Source organism: Archocentrus centrarchus, chromosome 5, assembly GCF_007364275.1.
Source record: "Archocentrus centrarchus isolate MPI-CPG fArcCen1 chromosome 5, fArcCen1, whole genome shotgun sequence".
Taxonomy (NCBI): domain Eukaryota; kingdom Metazoa; phylum Chordata; class Actinopteri; order Cichliformes; family Cichlidae; genus Archocentrus; species Archocentrus centrarchus.
Window position 1 is genome coordinate 7,560,476 of NC_044350.1, and position 18,949 is coordinate 7,579,424.

General features: G+C 40.3%; 2 protein-coding genes across 2 annotated transcripts; one reads left to right on the forward strand and one right to left on the reverse strand.

Moving 5' to 3' along the window:
- Window positions 1–1,905: 1,905 nt before the first annotated feature.
- Window positions 1,906–12,721, reverse strand: mon1a (MON1 secretory trafficking family member A). Its single transcript, XM_030729536.1, is given in 8 exon segments — window positions 1,906–2,902; window positions 8,200–8,347; window positions 8,706–9,136; window positions 9,138–9,469; window positions 9,569–9,708; window positions 9,710–9,950; window positions 11,977–12,128; window positions 12,594–12,721. Coding segments are annotated over 7 exon segments (1,557 nt in total). The 5' UTR covers window positions 12,101–12,128; window positions 12,594–12,721; the 3' UTR covers window positions 1,906–2,761.
- Window positions 12,722–13,160: 439 nt separating this feature from the next.
- Window positions 13,161–18,933, forward strand: traip (TRAF-interacting protein). Its single transcript, XM_030728935.1, is given in 19 exon segments — window positions 13,161–13,363; window positions 13,566–13,684; window positions 13,776–13,801; window positions 13,804–13,832; window positions 13,937–13,976; window positions 13,979–14,019; window positions 14,152–14,191; window positions 14,293–14,325; window positions 14,328–14,419; window positions 14,522–14,616; window positions 14,860–14,972; window positions 16,767–16,852; window positions 16,956–17,045; window positions 17,128–17,213; window positions 17,318–17,473; window positions 17,614–17,659; window positions 17,760–17,864; window positions 17,960–18,010; window positions 18,222–18,933. Coding segments are annotated over 18 exon segments (1,335 nt in total). The 5' UTR covers window positions 13,161–13,363; window positions 13,566–13,586; the 3' UTR covers window positions 18,330–18,933.
- Window positions 18,934–18,949: the final 16 nt, after the last annotated feature.

Sequence of the window (18,949 nt, forward strand, 5' to 3'; positions counted from 1 at the left end):
AATACGTTTTGATCATTTTATTTAAGTGTGCAGAAGCTTCGGTTTGACCCAGTTTATTTCAAGCACTAAGTACTATGTTATTGCTAAAAGCAGTCGTATGGAAAAGTTAAGAGTCTCATGTCTTCGCATCAATAATTCATAGATACCGCTGATGTTGTGTTACATTTTAACATTTGCAGTTCCTTGTGAAGTGAGGTTAAAGTTTGAGGACATGGGCCACACATAGTAATGGGCACTGATTGACTTTCTTCATGTTCATGGTTAATAAGCAAACAGCTGAAACAGAGTTTCCATCCGCTGTGCTATTTTCAGGCCAGCGTGCAGAGTTCTGCTAAAGGCTTCATCTGTGAAAAGACAGGAGTTGCCAGTGAAGCGCCTTGCTCACTGGCACTTTGGTGTCCTTTAATTTGAGTAAGAGAAGATGGAAGACCTCTCTTACATTAATCAATGCACAGATATCCAGGGGTTAGCAGAGTCAAGCTGCTGTCCGAACAATCAATAGTTAACACATATTGTACCCCAAGGACATGCGGGACTCAGTAGGAGGAAAGTATTTCAAAAGCAATTCAGACTCACCAGCAATATCCGGTTTTAAGAGACACCGTGTCTGCGTTTACTGTGTTTTTAAAGGTCTTCACTCCAATGTATGCCTTTATTCAAAACAACATGAGATCAGAAATCAATCCTATTAATTGGTTATGTTAATATAGAACAGCATAATTTCTCAGCCTGTGCTCCTTTGCCCTCTAGTTGATCGCTTTTATTTATTTATTTATTTATGGGGAGAGGGGTTTGGCTTTTGTTGAAGTTTTATTTAGTCTCCATATTCATGCTGTTGTTTCTTATCCTGACAGTCTGCCTTCTCTGGAATCACTCCAGTGCAATCCGGTGCACGGCACGCTGGCTCCCCTCCACAAGTTAAATATGTTATTTGACTCCAACAGATGCACAAAACCTATAAGGTTAGACAGCGCAACACCTTGCACCACACACACACACAACACTGAGTTCAGTCACTGTTGTGTATTATTAGATACGTTTCCCAACCCAGTAATAAATATTAATTGTAAATATCTCGCTGTTGTATTATAGATATTTGACACTGGCAACCCTTCCTAGTATTATAATTGCTGAGTGATAACAGGGTACGTCAACGCAGCCTCCTGTGCACTCTTAACACTGCAGCCGGTGCTGTAAATCAAACTTTGGATAATAAACACAATTTATACTTTATAAAGTTCTCTTCTAGCACTCCCTGTGTTCTGAAGGCTGCTTCGTTTCTCTTTTATATAAAAATATCGTGGCAGAAGCCGGCGTGAACGTGAAGAAAAGCTTACCTACACAGGATAGTTAGAGTCCTCTTGATGGAAGCAGCCACTGCCAGCTCTGGGAGGGGGGGGAGGGAGGGATGACGGGTCTTTCCTCAGGAGTTAATATCACACGATTAGCTTAATACATGCACAGAGTGAAAGCCTGTCTGTCTTCGTTAAGCGCCCGCTTCGGATTTAACTTTAACTCCCGGTATGAATCGGTGCGCCTCAGCTGTGGTCTTCGCTCCTCCCCTCACCGCTTCACTGAGACGCACCAGCAGCAGAAGCCAATTAGCCCACCTTCTATCCGCGGGTCCAGCCACTTTTAATGCCACTTTTTAATGTCCATGCTGCCATAAACCTTTCCGCTGCAGTTTTTCTTTTCTGACAGCCACTTTGAAATCAGCCACAGTCCCACGCTGCGTGTTTCGGAGCACCATGACAGCTTACTCCTTTTATTATGCAAGTGTACTCACTGTTGGGGCCACAGAACAGCATCTACTGGGTTGCAGTACGCATTAGTACTGCAACCATTAGTACTGCCACTTACTGACTACGGTGTGATGGGAAAGCATGACACGTGATCTTGCTAGTCATTTCTTTATTTGCATATAATTTGGCAACCGCGGGGATGCCACAAATCATTACGTTAGCTTTGCGCATTGACAGTTAAGGCATGATTAGAGGAGGCAGATGTGGCAAGACTGGATTCCTCAAGCAAAGCAGGTTTCCAGGAAGTGCAACGAAGCTTAAGAGGCATGGAGAAACATATCACCTGTTAATATGGGTATTATTACAAGAGAAACAGATGAACTGGAAGAATTATGAACTCAATATGAAATTCCTTTACAATGATGTTAACAGTCTGTTATTACAAACTACTGACAGCAGTAAACAGGTTACAGGTTTTTTGCTGTCCGTTACATAAGCAAAGTACATAGAGGTAAAAGGGTAAGGCTTCCACCAGGAATCCCTTTAATATTTTGCCCACATGTCTTCTGAGAAAATACATTCTGCTGCAGTTTGATGAATTTACAGTTTATTCTTGATTACTAAGAACTGAGTTAATAGCATTTTTAAAAAGACAGCATTTTTCTAGATGTGAGATGCACAATAGCTATTAGAGTAAAACCATCCCTTCCATGAAAGCTCTTCAACAGCAGGTAAACACCACAGGCTTGTGTATCACCAAAAGTGCTGATGCTTCTTCCATCTGCGATTCATTATTAAAAGTTATAAAAATCTCTCTCAGCTAAAATACAGGGTTATTTTAATTCCTCCTCATGCTTCACCACAAATCTGAGAATTAGAGCATTCCAAAAGCAAAAAAAAAAAAAAATGCATAGGCTATGACAATCATCAATAACACTTAAAGGTTACTGCTTCATCATGCATAGCTGTTAGCACCAGGCCAGTCTGTATTCACGATGCTGCTTTATGTTTCAGGAGGCTCAGTATGTGAGGGGACTCAGGATGAAGAGGCGATCCTCCTCCTTCCTGATCCACTTCAGCAGTTTGTTGACAGCGGAGAACGCCAAGGCCTTGGTCGCCAGCGGACTAAAGCAGAGGTAGAGCTCGAAGCCGCTTGTCACCTGCAGGAAAGAAGGAAGAACAGGATGATCGAGGCATGCAAAGTGAGTGTGTAGTAGCAGCACATTTTGCTCAAAGTCACAGGACCAAACTGGCTCGCTAATTTGTTACTTCTAAATGCAAAATTCTAAAAAAATAAATAAGAGTCACATGCTCCGTGAGAAGTACAGCCAAAGGTCTTAACTGTATGCTACAAAGTGCACAAATCACTAACTTTATGGGGAATATTATGATATAGATGCTTTTGTTGCAGTGAATTGGACAAAACCACACACAATTGCTGTGAATGTACTCAAAACTCAGACTGATGCTAAAGCTGAGTTTAAGCAGCCAGATCTTGAACAGGTACCAAAGGCAGTGATGAGCAGTCAGGTTTGCAGCTTCTGTTTCTAACGATACACATTTCTGAAGTTTAAAAAAAATAAATAAATCGCCCTGGCGATCGCAGTGAAGTGTGATTTGTGCTGGTTTTCAACTTGGCTGTCAGCTCTGTGGTCATAAAGACTAGCTCAAACCTCACATGCGCTCACTATCACTATGATAAAGATTTCTGTTGGGTTGTAGGACTTTAGCTTCAGATTTATTCAACTTCACTTCCCAAAAAACTTGGCACACGGCATAAAATGTAGATAAAAACAGAATGCAATGATTTGTGACAGTAGTAGTGCCGGGGGGGGCTATAGCTCCCCCTGGAAAAGTCATAGCACCCTCCCGTAGCACCCCCAAGAAACAGCTTGTGCCTCTGTGTGTTGTGAACTGAAAGAACAAATGATCCTTCATAGCACCCTCAGTAAGAAACTTAGCCCCCCCCCCCCGCCTTATCACCTGCAGAAAAATATTTCTGGAGCTGCCACTGATTTGCGAGTCCATGTTTATCACTGTGTAGCATCCCCTCTTCTTTTTACAACAGTCTGCAAATGTCTGAACTGAGAAGAGCAGCTGCTGGACTTTTGGGAGAGGAGTGATTCTAGCTGCTCAGCAGTTCTGGGCCTTTTTTTCGTTGTATTTTTCATTTTATGAAGCACCAAAAGTTTTCAGCTGGTGAAAAGTAGGGACTGCAGGCAGGCCAGTTCAGCACCCAGACTCTTCTACTGTGAAGCCATGCTGCAGTATGCAGTTTAGCATTATCTTGCTGAAATATGGCAGGTCTTACCTGAAAAGACATCATCTGGTTGGGAGCATATGTTGCTCTAAAACCTGTATACAGGTGCTGGTCGTAAAATTAGAAAATCGTGAAAAAGTTGATTTATTTCAGTAATTTAATTCAAAAAGTGAAACTTATTATATTAATTTATTACACAGACTGATATATTTCAAATGTTTGTTTCTTTTAATTTTGATGATTATAACTGGCAACTAATGAAAACCCCAAATTCAGTATCTCAGAAAATTGGAACATTGTGAAAAGGTTCAATATTGAAGACACCTGGTGCCACACTCAAATCAGCTAATTAACTCTAAACACCTGCAAAGGCCTTTAAATGGTCTCTCAGTCTAGTTCTGTAGGCTACACAATCATGGGGAAGACTGCTGACTTGACAGTTGTCCAAAAGACGACCTTTGACACCTTGCACAAGGAGGGCAAGACACAAAAGGTCATTGCTAAAGAGGCTGGCTGTTCACAGTGCTCTGTGTCCAAGCACATTAATAGAGAGATGAAGGGAAGGAAAAGATGTGGTAGAAAAAAGTGTCCAAGCAATAAGGATAACCGCACCCTGGAGAGGATTGTGAAACAAAACCCATTCAAAAATGTGGGGGAGATTCACAAAGAGTGGACTGCAGCTAGAGTCAGTGCTTCAAGAACCACCACACACAGACGTATGCAGGCATGGGTTTCAGCTGTCGCAGTCCTGGTGTCAAGCCACTCTTGAACAAGAGACGGCGTCAGAAGTGTCTCGCCTGGGCTAAAGACAAAAAGGACTGGACTGCTGCTGAGTGCTCCAAAGTTATCTTCTTTGATCAAAGCCAATTTTGCATTTCCTTTGGAAATCAAGGTCCCAGAATCTGGAGGAAGAGAGGAGAGGCACAGAGTCCACTTTGCTTGAGGTCCAGTGTAAAGTTTCCACAGTCAGTGATGGTTTGGGGTGCCATGTCATCTGCTGGTGTTGGTCCACTGTGTTTTCTGAGGTCTAAGGTCAACGCAGCTGTCTACCAGGAAGTTTTAGAGCACTTCATGCTTCCTGCTGCTGACCAACTTTATGGAGATACAGATTTCATTTTCCAACAGGACTTGGCACCTGCACACAGTGCCAAAGCTACCAGTACCTGCTTTAAGGACCATGGTATCCCTGTTCTTAATTGGCCAGCAAACTCACCGGACCTTAACCCCATAGAAAATCTATGGGCTAGTGTGAAGAGGAAGATGCGATACGCCAGACCCAACAATACAGAAGAGGTGAAGGCCACTATCAGAGCAACCTGGGCTCTCATAACATCTGAGCAGTGCCACAGACTGATCGACTCCATGCCACGCCGCATGGCTGCAGTAATCCAGGCAAAAGGAGACCCAACTAAGTACTGAGTGCTGTACATGTTCATACTTTTCAGTTGGCCAACATTTCTAAAAATCCTTTTTTGTATTGGTCTCAAGTAATATTTTAATTTTCTGAGATATTGAATTTGGGGTTTTCATTAGTTGCCAGTTATAATCATCAAAATTAAAAGAAATAAACATTTGAAATATATCAGTCTGTATGTAATGAATGAATATAATACAAGTTTCACTTTTTGAATGGAATTACTCAAATAAATCAACTTTTTCATATTTTAATTTTATGACCAGCACCTGTATACCTTTCAGCACTCATGGTGCCTCTCCAGATGTGCAAGCTGCCAATTCCATATTCACTAATGTTCCCCCATACCAGCAGAGTGCTGATAACAAGCTGGGTCGTCCCTCTCCTCTTTGGTTTGGACGACGCAGTTAATTATTTTACAGAAAGAATTTTAAATTTTAATTCCTCTCCTCTTTTTATATGCAAGCCTTTACTGACCTGTTGCCAATTAACCTAATTAGTTGCGAACTGTTCCCACAGTTGTTTCATTTTAGTACCACTTACTTTTCCAGCCTTTTGTTGCTTTGTCTCACCTCTTCTGAGATGTGCTGCTGTCATCAATTTCAAAATGAGTTCATATATTTCCTAAAATGGTATGTTTTCTCACTTTAAACATTTGATGTTTTCTATGTTCTATTATGAGTAAAATGAGTTTATGAGATTTGCAAATCCTTGCATTCTATTTTTATTTACATCTTATGCAGCATCCCAAGTTTTTTGGAAATGGCGTTGTACTAATTATGTGACAATGCATCATTTTGTACACAAAGAAATCATGAAACTAAAATAGAGCGCCTGACGCCAGTGACAAACCTGTGAGCCACAAAACAGTCATTAAATTAAAAAATAAGTTCTCAGCAGTCTCCTGTGCTTCCTTTATGCAACAAAGTTATCTTGACAACAGACAGCAATCTGTACAAATTGGTCAGTCCAAATCTTTATGTTTGAATATTACATGTGGGGTTCCACAAGGCTCAGTATTGGGTCCCAAATTGTTTATTATGTATATTTATGATATATGTAGAGTGACTAATGTTTTGAATTTTGTTATATTTGCTGATGATACAACTATTTTTTATACTGGGGATGATCTAAAACAGGTTTTGGATGATGTTGGTAAAGAATTGATAAACTTAAATATTGGTTTGACAGAATAAATATTTTTAAATTTAAATAAGACAAAATTTATGTTGTTTGGAAATAAAGAAATTAATACTATGGTAAAGTTAGAAATTAATAATGTAAGGATTGAGCAAGTTTTTCAACATAAGTTTCTAGGAGTAATATTGGACCACAAGTTATGTTGGAAACCCCATATCAAACATGTGTGTAATAAGATGGCAAAAATTATAGGGATATTAGGGAAAAATAGGCATATCTTGAATATTAAAACTTTGCACACTTTATACTGTACAATGTTACTACCATATTTGGAGTATTGTGTTGAAGTTTGGGGTAACACATATAAGAGCTCTCTACAAAAAATATGTATTATGCAAAAAAGAGCACTGAGAATGATATATAATGCTGGGTATAGGGAACACACAAATCCACTATTCTTTAAATCAAAACTTGTGAAATTTATGGATTTAGTAAAATTTAAAACTGCTCAGATGACGTTTAAAGCAAAAAACAGTATGCTTCCAAAGAATATTCAAAATTTCTTTAAAAATAGAGAAGGAAGGTTTGATCTAAGAGGGAAATGTAACTTTGTTCAACCATGTGTTCGCTCAAATCTTAAAAGTATGTGTGTATCAGTTTGTGGAGTGCGTTTGTGGAATGGCACAATTCAAGAAAAAATATAAGGAGCATATAAATAATGTGTATAAATACGAATGAGATGTTTTGTTATTTTTGTTATTGTTGGATTGTAGCTTCATGTACATTAAAATGATCTATAGAAGATTGGGTAGATTGTATCACAGGGCACTTTGGCATGGGTAGGTGTGTGTAGCCATGCATGCTGGTGTTAGAGTATGCATGTTTGGTTAAAATGTTTGGTTAATATTATAATTCAGTTTAATTATGAACTTGTAAAAGGCAATGGGGACAGGACTAGATAAGCTATTGCTTCTTCCTGCTCCCTTTTCGAACACCTTGAGATTGTTATAAAATACATTGCTGGTCATTTTATTTATTTATTTATTGATGTTTGATTTGCATTTGTTATATAGGTGAATATGTGTATATATGCATATATGGATATATGTATGTTTTATTTTCCTACACGTTTATTTATTTTTCATTGTTGTTTTTTTATTTTATTTTGATTGTTCGAAATAAATTGAATAAAAAAAAAAAAAAAAGTAACAACAGTTTAACTGAACTCGTGTGAGTTGCTCAGTGTAACTTAGTGGGTTTGTTGTGGGAAGTGAATCTCTCCCAGTGCGTGAGACACAATGCCGCAGTGGCAAAAAAGTGAATGCATACAGATAATGTGAAGCTGCAGTGAAGGAGTTACTGAAAGCAAAGAAAGCCAAAATAAACTGTAAACTGAGTGAGTCCGTATGCCTGACTGTGCTGGTGTAGCACTAAATGTTTACAGTTATCATCAATAACAGGATACTGTTATGCCTCATAAACATTGTATTTTAATGTAATTCAGGTTCAATATTAGTGAGTGAGAAACATGGAAGAGACGCTTTGATGACATTATTGCAGTGTTACCCAATTTGTGATTTTGGCAGAATTTGTCAAAAACAGTAATCCATTTTAAGCGACTCATCTCACAACACCGGACTCACCTGTGCCAGCAGGTTTTCGGTTTCCCTGCAGTGGTAATAGTAACGGAGAGGTCTGGTTGGATGGTGTAAGGAGCTGTGAAGTTCCTGGTACAAGCTCAGCACCCTTTCCTGCTCTTCATCAGACTGGTACACCTTCGGAAACTCTGGGCTTAAGATGGAAGATATCCAAGAACAAGGATTTTAACTCATGAGAAAAAATATATAAAAAATGATAAATGTAACTGGGCATGTAATATTTAAGCAGCTGAAGCTTAAATTTTTTATACTATTTTTTATATCATTTTATTGGTTCAGACAGAAACTATTACAGCGCTTAGATGACTAAATATAAAACCAACTGGCTTCTGCTATAATAAAGTTATTTATGTATATTTATTTCATAATTCATAGATTGTATATACAGTGGCAGGAAAAAGTTCTTGAATTAACAGGATTAATTACTGTTAAAATACACTCTGATCTTAATCTAAATCACCAAGTTTTACAAACACAGTCTAACCACTCACCTGGTGTATAGCCCCGAGCTCTTTGATTTATACAGGAAGTGCCTGAGCTCTGGGATGCCGACCTGCACCACAGGGTAGCTGGGACACTTCACCGCCTCCTTTAGGGCCTGGTAGGCACTACGCTTACTCAGCCTCTCCATAAACTTTTGCTTGCAGTCGGACATGTTAAAAAGTCCTCGTTCAGTTGAGACCAGAATGAGACAGAGCTGGGACGCAGGCTCCAGGTAAGAAATGTGAGCATGGAAAAATCCTGCAGTGTTGAACTTTGGCAGACAGATCGGAGTCCAGCCTTCACCTTCTCGGAAGGAAGAGGAGGAACCGACGAGGTTGAAGACCAGGTGCAAGTCTATGTGGTGCAGGAACTGGTCCTTTTTCCTGACCAGAGTGACCAAGCGATCCCCGGCCAACAGTATGGAGAACACCAGGTTTTTTGGATTTAGCAGCCTGTAGGCTCGATGACACTACATCCCTGGAAGAGCTGGCCAGAGGCAGGCAGGTGACAGCACTGAGCAGCAGGCCGGGGTCCCGTTCCAGCCGGACCAACAGATTGTCAGTGAGATACTCTGAGCCGGCCAGCAAACGCCGCAGGTCATAATTCTGCTTGTGTTGGAAGATGTGGTTGAGCTGGGTGAGGGTGAGCAGACTGACAATCTGGTAGTAGATGTACTGCAGCTCCCGCAGCATCTCCTTGTCTGATTGACAGGTTTGCGACACGCCCACCAGGACCAGAGGACTCTTGGTGAGGAAAACCACTTTACAGCCATCTGACACAAACACATTAACAGCAGTTACAAGGATCTGACATATTAAAGGAAGCACTTCAACCTTATACGCTACATATTACTGCCAAAGTATAATCTGACCTGCATGTATGGAGCGGATAATGTTCTTCTCAGCCTCGACAAATGATACGAGAGCCATCATCACTCCCATGGTGCTCGACAGCGCCTCTTCCGTGCCGTAGCGAGTGTAGATTGGCTTTCCCGCCTCACTCAGCACAAACGTGTTTTTTGTGGCTTCGCCACGCCTCACTGGACACATCTTCCTCCTTAGTCCTACTGTCTGAAAGGTCATTGCTGTGTTGCTCATCTATATTTTTTTCTGCTACAAGTGCCTTAAGCTCCTCTTCACGCTCTTCTTCTGATTTGCCTGAATCAGCCGTCCTCAGGGCCTCTTCTTCAGCCTCAGCAGTTAAATCCTCGAATGAGTGTGCATGGACAAACATGGCACTCTTCTGGCCGGCACCTGTATTAATGTGGACAATGAAAAAAAAATACAAAAATGATATTAATGTGGTGACAAATGATGACAAACATTTGTCAAAAAGGCATGAATGTGTCCTACATTTAGCATGTGCTGGCCCAGCCCGATTCAAGACAGTCTCATCCACTTCACTGAGTGGTCACTCAGGCTAGAAAAGTGCTATATAAATGTGAGTACCTTACAGACATTTCCCAATGGTTCCTCCAAAAAAAACAAAAAAAAACAAAACAAAACAAATGATCCTCTCACGTGTAGAACAAAACAGCATGAAGGAGCCAGAGCACATGACCCCGATTTCCTCAGTGCAACTTCTTCTACCTATTGATTTTCACATGCAAAGAATCAGATAATACACAGATATTGTTTGAGGGAGCAGGCAGGGTGTGTAATGTGTTCTTCTACGTCTACTTTGTCCACACGTACAGCCAGGTAATGTAGAGATGTTCAGGGCTGGAGCGCATGTGTGAAAACAGGGGAAAAAAAAAAAAAAAAGGGGCTTGGCTCAAAGGAAAACTTCAACACACAATGGAAAGTTGAGATATAGAAATAATTTAAAGGGTTTTCAGTTTGTGTTTCTGTAAGAGAAAAGACTTCAATGACAATGATAACTGGCTGTTTGGAAATGTGTTAAACTCCCAAACTTTCCTGGAGAACAAAACAGCTTTCTTGGGCATTCCTATGGGAACTAATTTAACTAGTTAGAAAAGGTGCCCCAAAAACAGCAGATGACAGAGATGAATAATGTGTTGTTACAAGGTAAGTTTTATCCGTTTATTTGAAAAATGTATCTATTATGAACATAGTATCCAAGTCTAGGATAAACCTTAAAAAAAAACAGAAGCTCGATTTGGTCTGTTATGAAGAATAGTCACAGAAAACAAGCATGGTTTGAATTTAGGTTATCGCTCTCAGTGAGTAAAATAAACAACCTTTGGTTAAAGCTCATCTGATTAAGATAGGAAAAACAGAAGTGTGATAATGAGTGAGCGCAATAACACTTCAAAAATGTCCAGTTCAGTGTTGCATCATTTCTCCTGTCATTGTTGGATGGATTCGAGCAGGATGTGATGCGGCAGATGAGAGCAGCTGCAGGCCTGCTTTCATCGTAACGGACTGAAATATTTTTCCCAGAACTTTTTAGTCAAGTGAGTTTATATTATCACTGCTCTAGTGAGAGTATACGGCAGCATTTTCTCCATGGAGGATTTTAATTGCATAAATTTAAAATCACTACTCTTACAGTCTACTGTCAGCGGCCACAAAAGAAATGCAACATTTCTTCAATGTACTGTTTCTCCAACTGTAATACAAGCTGTAAAGCAACAAACAATGACTAAACATATTCACCATTTCCTTACAAAAACAGGATGTGCATATTCATGCTGTCTCTCACACACAGAGTACCCAGTGTGTGTCCACCAGCCAACACTGCACAGCTACAACTATGTGAAATAGAGAAGTCCTGCTCATGGCTGAGTTTTTATAAGCGTTTTTACTGAAATTGTATTTGTATCATTTTATCGTGGTTATAACCATAAAACAAACAATATTCCAGGATATGATACTGCAAGGATCTCGTACTTGTAATAGAAAACAGTTGGTAATTACTTATCAGTGCCTGCATATTTGCCTAGCCCAACTGGAAGCTTTTTATTGTGTACTGTAAACACTGTGCTCATGTACTGTAACGTTTTGTAGCACAGTCCCATGAGGGATGGGCCACAATGTAGCATGGTGCAATTCTATTAATTCAAGTTCTTTATTCCACTTATCTGAGTTTTGAGACAGCTAGAATGACCTAGAGGCTTTAAATGTGGCTAAAAAAAATTGCTGGGAAAATACTTGTTGCTGCACATTAACTTAAAGTATAAAAAAAATAAGAGGAAGTTCACATACATTGTCTCAGGGAACCATTGTGCAGTGGTTCAAACTTTACAGATGCATATTAAATAGGTTTAAAAAATCATACTTATCTCTGTGTGTTACTGACAACCTGAACAACGCTTACCTGGTTCAGTCCCCTCCACCAGACCTGGTATGGGGCTTTCTGCCCTCTCTGAGCGAAGGCGGTCCACAGGAGCCAGAGTTCCACCTTCCCATGATACAGTCGCCCTTTGGGCCTCTCCTTCCATCACTGCTGTTTAGGGCTGGGAAACACACCTGGAAACACAAACGACAAAGGGCTATGGGACCAAAGGTCAACAGCTTCGTGACTGAGGCTTGGATTTATGATGGTGTGCCATTATAATGAATGACACGATCACTAGTGAGCGAATCAGTTCAACTGAAAACCAAAAGCCTCACAGTCGTGTCATAAAAACTGTTAACTGTTTATTGTAAGAGAAAAAAAAAACAGCTAAACCTGAATCCCTTTCTTGCTCCAAGCAAACGCAGTGGTTGATGTGAACCAAATTCGGAAACCAAAATGAGTCTTGAGAGAATATCATATTCACACCTAGTATTTACAGAAATCACGCTCTTTTTTTTTTCTTGATTCACATATGTTCAACTTCAAAAGCTACTTTGACTGCTGACTTTAGCATTTAGTCAAACGACGGTAACCTGAGACTCGTTTAATCGCCTTCACTCTCACGCAGAGCTCTTCAAAAACCTCCAAAAGATTACCTTGCATTTCCACAGCTGTTTGCATCCGACAATTATGCTCCCCAACTCGTTTGCTACAGTTGCTGCTAGCTAACTAGCAGAAACACACACAAGAACTTCTTGAATCATGCCCTGATGGGCTGCGGAAGTAGGAATTGTGGGATGTGAAGTTCTCTTCCAGAGCGTTTGTACAAGCTATCATTTCCCAGGAGTAGTAAAAAAAAAAAAAAAAAAGGCGAGTTCAAAGAATAAATAAAATATGGACACTTACTTTTGAAATAGTTAGAATCAATTGGTGGCTTAATGCTGAACATTACAGCACGCAAATTAAAAAAAAAACTACTAAACACGCTGCCATCTTTGATATTGGTGGTGCTTTCATGTATACATATAAAGGGGAAATAATTGATTTTTTTAAGCACCACTAAACTGTATCTTCTCTAAATAAATTGTTTTAATTGTTTTAAATATGAAATGTCAATAACAAATGAGCTAATTTTAAAACAAATCACTGCGTAGAGTTTAAAAGCAAATATGTATGGCATATATATAGCTAGTTTGATAGGCCGGTGGCCATACGAGCACCCCTGAACGCACCATAAGGGGCGGAGCTTGCATTTGAGCGTACAGCGGGGAAACTGCATAGCCATGGAGCTGTCGTGTTTTGTGTTAACTTGAAAGCGACTTGTCTAATTATTTCACCTTATCCGGGTAAAAATTAAACATTTCATGTAAAGTTAGGGAGTTATAAGTTATAACGAAGGGCTGTGTATTACCTACGCCTTTGTTTGGTAAGTAGGATGATTCGTGATGAGGCAAATGCTGGTTAACGAGGGTGGCTAAATTTTACGGGCCGGTGGCATTAGCCAGTGCTAACAGTTTTAGCCTATAAATGTTATGTAAACTAGCGTATAATTACGGAGCGAAAAATACGATTTGTATGTCAGATCAATAACTTTTTTTTGATAATGCTGTACACTGTGTTCAAAACAGGCTGATCTGTGCACCAGTAACATGCCCATTCGAGCATATTGCACTATTTGCTCCGATTTCTTTGATCACTCCAGAGATGTTGCTGCCATCCACTGCGGACACACTTTCCATTATGACTGGTAACGCTATACACAAAGTCAGATCTGAAAAATAAAACTTTTTTCAGTTATGGTATCTTTTGACTTGTTTTCTATTTACTTTTTCTGTCAGTCTTCTTCAGTGGTTTCAGACGGCCCCTACAAAACCTGTCCACAGTGCAGGAAACAGGTACGTAACTTTACACCATCACACTACCAGCCTCAGACTGTGGCAAGTTGGCAAACAGAGGAAAGATTAAGCTTCAGGGACTTCTTGTTGTTGTATGTGTGTAGGTCAGCACCAGGCACATTATCAGCAAGCTGTTCTTTGACATTGTGTAGAGGAGGAGGGCACGGCTGATCCGGAAAGCTTACAGGTGCCAAACCTACAGTAGTATAAAACTCTTCATGCCTAATAGCATCTTAAACAGAATCTACACATGGTCTTCCTACTGTTGTTGATTTAAAGAGTCCATCTTTTGTTCTCACTGTATTTCTTCTTGTTGCAGAATGAGGTCAGTAGAATGAAGGCACTCCTGAGCTCTAAAGGTGAGAAACCAGACTACCAGTAAATTGTGACAAGGTTATGCTTGAGTATCAAAAAAAGTTGGCTGCACTAGTTTGATCATCTGTCTGATCAATTTGTAGAGCGAGACTTACGGCGGACAAACAGAAGGTGGTGGACAGTTGAAGGACTCTGTGGACAAGCAGAGGAGAGACCTGGACAGTTTGCGGAAGGAGATTAAAGAAAAGGAGATGCTCTGTTCTGCCCTCAAAGTATGACTTCTCTCCCCTTCATAGTTTAAAGCCCCAGATATCCACACTGATTCACAGTGTCAGTGCAGCTATGATGATGTAATATGTTTTGACCTCTCACAGACACAGATGGCATATTTGGAGACACAACAGAATGAAATTCAGGCTGCCAAAGATGAGGTCCGGAGACTGAGGACCAAGATGAAAACTTTTGAAAGGTATCTGCAGTCCAGTATTATTGTATTTAAGCTGCTGTGACTATAGTGGAAAAGAGACATTTCTTTTAGATGGTCTTTGAGAACTGAGCAATCTTATACCAATACATTAACCCTGGAAAAAAGCAATGAAAACCGTAAACCTGATATTTACACGTATTTACAAGTAGAATGATGTGAAATGCTTGCATGGTACTGCGATTTCGAAGAGCATCATACTTACTCTGTGCACTGTTTTCTCCTCAGTCTGGATATGGTGTTACAGGGCCATAGAGCAGAGGTTGAGTCCATGATCACAGATATGGGCATCAGCCAGGCAGCGGTGGAGCAGCTCTCCATCTACTGCGTCTCTCTGAAAAGTAAGAAGCCTGAGAACTTATTTTATTTTATTCCCATTATTATTTTCTAACTTTTTCTGCGTGGGGTTAGTGCTCGAGTGACGGGCTACAGGGGTGCCCTAAATACAGTTTGAGTTTAAAGTAGTTTTACATTTTGACTTGTTAAGGTGAGGTGCCCTAGATTCTGGGCACATTCATATTTTTACATTTTAATAAAGAAAATGTGTTAAAGACAGATCATAGGAGCCAATTGCAGGGCTTTCAATTGTTTTGGAGTAGCAGGGGCATGCCAAAGTAGCAGGCGCCTTCTGACCGAGACCGAAGCCATGACGGCAGCAGACGCTATGAATAGTCACATGGCAGTCGTGAACCAATCAATGGCTCAGATTGGAAAAACGTAAATAGTGTCACATGCGTCCACATGGCGCTGGAAATGGAGACGGCGGACAGCGCAAAAAAATTTTTTAGGAAAATTAAAAAGCAGACGGCGCAGAGTGGTGGAGTAGGTGGAAAATGCGCCTGTCGCCGGCATAATTTGAAAGCCCTGCAACTGTGCTGAACAGCTGCATATGAATAGTTTCAAGGAGAAAACACAGATCTAATTAAAAAAAAATAATAGTAATAATATGTGCATCATAGCCTGCGTCTATTTCCAGGCACCTATCTGCTTAATTTAGTTAATTAAGCAGTTGTTAGCATGGATCTATACATATAAATATCTTGAGTCTTCCTAGCCACAGTTTCCACATAGAAAAAAAATAACAGTCGCAGAGAAAACAGTATGTGTAGATATTTGTTTAATTCTGTTTGCTGCTGGCTTACTTGTATTCTTGATCTGTGGCTGGACTTGAGTCAAAATTAACTGAAACTGGCCTCTTAATTCTTTTACTGTTTTAAAGCTATTGGGTGTTTAAGTTTTATTATCAAAGTAGGGTTGTTTTTTTTTTTTTCTTTTTTTGCTAATAGTATTTTTTTCCTCCTCCAATTGCTTTTTGTTGGTGATAGAGAAGTCATGTGATACAAGTTTTAATTATTACACCGTGCCATTGTCAGGCTAAATTATACTTAACAGACTAGACTGTTTCACATATCATAAGGCTGGCTATGTTTTCAACTCCATACGATTATTTTTGGTTAAAATGGCTCTTTTGATAGTAGAGGTTACTGATCCTTGCTCTAGCGTGACCTGTGAGGGCTGTTCAATTAATATTGATTTGTAGAAAGGAAAGGTCTGGAATATATTTTAAAGTCTCTCACGTTGCTCCAGAAAACATCTGATGGAGGATGTTGCTGCGAGAGGAGCAACTATAAGTTCTTAAACTCAAGAGTTCGCTCCCTTTTTTTTGCAGTCTACATGTTGAGCACTTACTCAGTTTCCTGTAAAGATATGAAAAGTGCAACTGTTTGTGTTGTAAGTTTAATCAGTTGTGTGCTTGTCTATAATTGTGATGAAGATCACACCATTTGTATGAGTAAGCAGAAATTCTAGAAATTTTAAAGGGTTCTCCAACACTTTTTTTCTTCTACTGTAAATTTGAGCTTGTAAAGCACTAGTGTATATATGTGATCTGCACTTTCAGGCTTTCTCTCTCCTGGAGGATCAGGTTTCTTCTTATTGTAAGACTTTATGGGAGCCTCTAATAGGCACAAATATATTTCAGGCCTTCCCTCAGAATCTTTCTGAAGTTGATCTCGACAGACTACACAGACTACAATGCTTCTGTTTGAGCAGTTTGTTCAGGTATTTAGATCTAATGACTGCAACCTCCCCTCAGTATTTACTACCCAGTGATCTCCTTTCCTCACTTCTCAGAGAGTATGATAACCTCAAAGGAACCCTGAAGGCTTCAAATGACATGTGTGAGAAGCTGAAGAGAGAAGTGCTCTCTTCAAACACCAAGGTAACTTGATGTAAGCAGATCACTTCACCCAGAAGAAATGGTTCTTAAGTGAAGAATCTTTAGCTCAAAGTGTTTTTGTGTGTGTGTGTTTTTGTCATTTCAGTTACAAAAAGCTGCAAAAGAGGTGAATCAAACCAAAGAGGACATGAAATCTCTGCAGAGCGATCTGTCCAATGCTGACAAAGAGATCTCTGTAAGACAGATCAAACAAATCTGCTTTTATTTTGGGTATCGGATGTGCACTTCTGTGATTTCTGTATGCACCCTGTCCACAGAGTCTGAAGAAGAAGGTGGAGTTTCTTCAGAAGACTCTGAGCACTCCGAGGACAAACGAAGCCGTCAGTCGGCTTGTCTTTGAAAGGTGTGCCTCCAGCTGTGGGACTTAAATTTTCTCATGCTTTGTCACTGCTCTTAAGAACACATTTGGTTTATGTCCTCATATACTCGTCCCTGCCTACCCATCAGCCCGGCCCCACTGGAGCTGAAGCAGCCTCGTCTCCACCAGCCAGCGGATAGCGAGGACATTGACCTCAACATGACCTATGACATCACTACTCCAGACGATGGGGCCAAAAGCCCAATGCAGGTCCCCTCGAAGAAGATGTGCCTTGACCCACCTGTGTAAGCGTCATGGTGCTCAGTGCGGGAATGTGTTTTTTTTGGGGGGTTTTTTCTGTGTTTAGAGCATTTTGAAATCTGTCTCTACTGTCCTCATGAAATAGTGTTTTTGGATTAACGGGAAGTGTTGATTTGTTTTTCAGAGCATCCGTGTCCAAACACAATGAGAAAACTTCGGCTTTAAGCAAGGTAGCCCTCTAATAGGCACATCATTCCTCTAGGAATAATGAGTAAACATTCCACTGCTTTAATTTTTTGTATTTATGAATTTATGTTTTTGGTTTCTTAGAATCATGATGAAGAGCTCGCACTGGATCCTTTTTTGAGGAACTCCCTCCTCTTCAGAAAGAAAACCTTCGGTAGCATGTTGGAGCCTCAGAGGAGAGCCGGAGCTGTACGTACCACACAGCCGTCTCCCTCAGTCTTTTCGTGTCCCGTTTGTCCTCTTCTCTGTTTTTATTGAGGGGGAAAAATGTTTTTGTCTTTCAGGTCAGGACCGGTTATGATGGATTAGGAGGACGAACTAAATTCATCCAACCTGTATCCTTGTTGTTTGCCATTTGTGATTCTGTATATGTTACTTCTCTTCTGTGTTTGAGTGTCACTGAAGGGGAGCAGGATTTGTAACAACTGCACTGGCTAGCTCCAGATAGATGTTATTTATAACCACAAAATGAATTTAGGTTCATCGGGATAAAACCTTCACTCTAAGCTGAGCCGCATCTTTCCTTAACCAAGCGCTTCACTCCAGTCTCCTTTGTCACAGATTCGTCCGCTGATGAAAGCTAAAAGGAAAAAGGTAACCCGACCCCCATCCAAGACCACCACTTGCCTGACCTTGGACGGGTTCTTTGAGTAAATGGTGTCATGGTGTCACTCCAGACTTCTGTGAAGATGCATGTTGGTGGTGCTCTGCACCAAAGAACTGGGCTGGCTGTGGCTTTTGCCACTGATCTCCAGATAAGCATCTGTGAATGAACTTTATCTAAAAGGAGAAACAAATGCTGACTTTTGGATGACCAGCAAACCCTGCTGCACATTTTTCTTTATTCTGATATGAACTTGTTTGTGTAGACGATGTCAGGACCCACCTTGGGTTTTGAAGCCTTATAGTTCTGTGTGTGTGAGAGTGAAACCAGCTACTTGACATTCAGTTATTAGGGCTGTGAGCTCTGATCTCTTTATCGCACCATCGGAATATTTAGCCAGCACAAAACTGATGAAACAAATCAGATGAGCGTTGGCCACTGCTGCTGGTAAATGTAATTTTCTTTGGCCAGTATCAGTATTGACAGGGGAGATATGAGTGCATCCCTCTATTATGTCATCAACTGTCACCAGCTTGTCCTTCTCAGTACAATAAAATGTTTTTTTTTATTTTTTTGTTTGTTTTTTTTGCTCCGTCTCCACAGATTAATCTACATGTAGATTTACTGTAGGTATTTTTTAGTTTTAATGGGTCTGCTGGATGTAAACAAA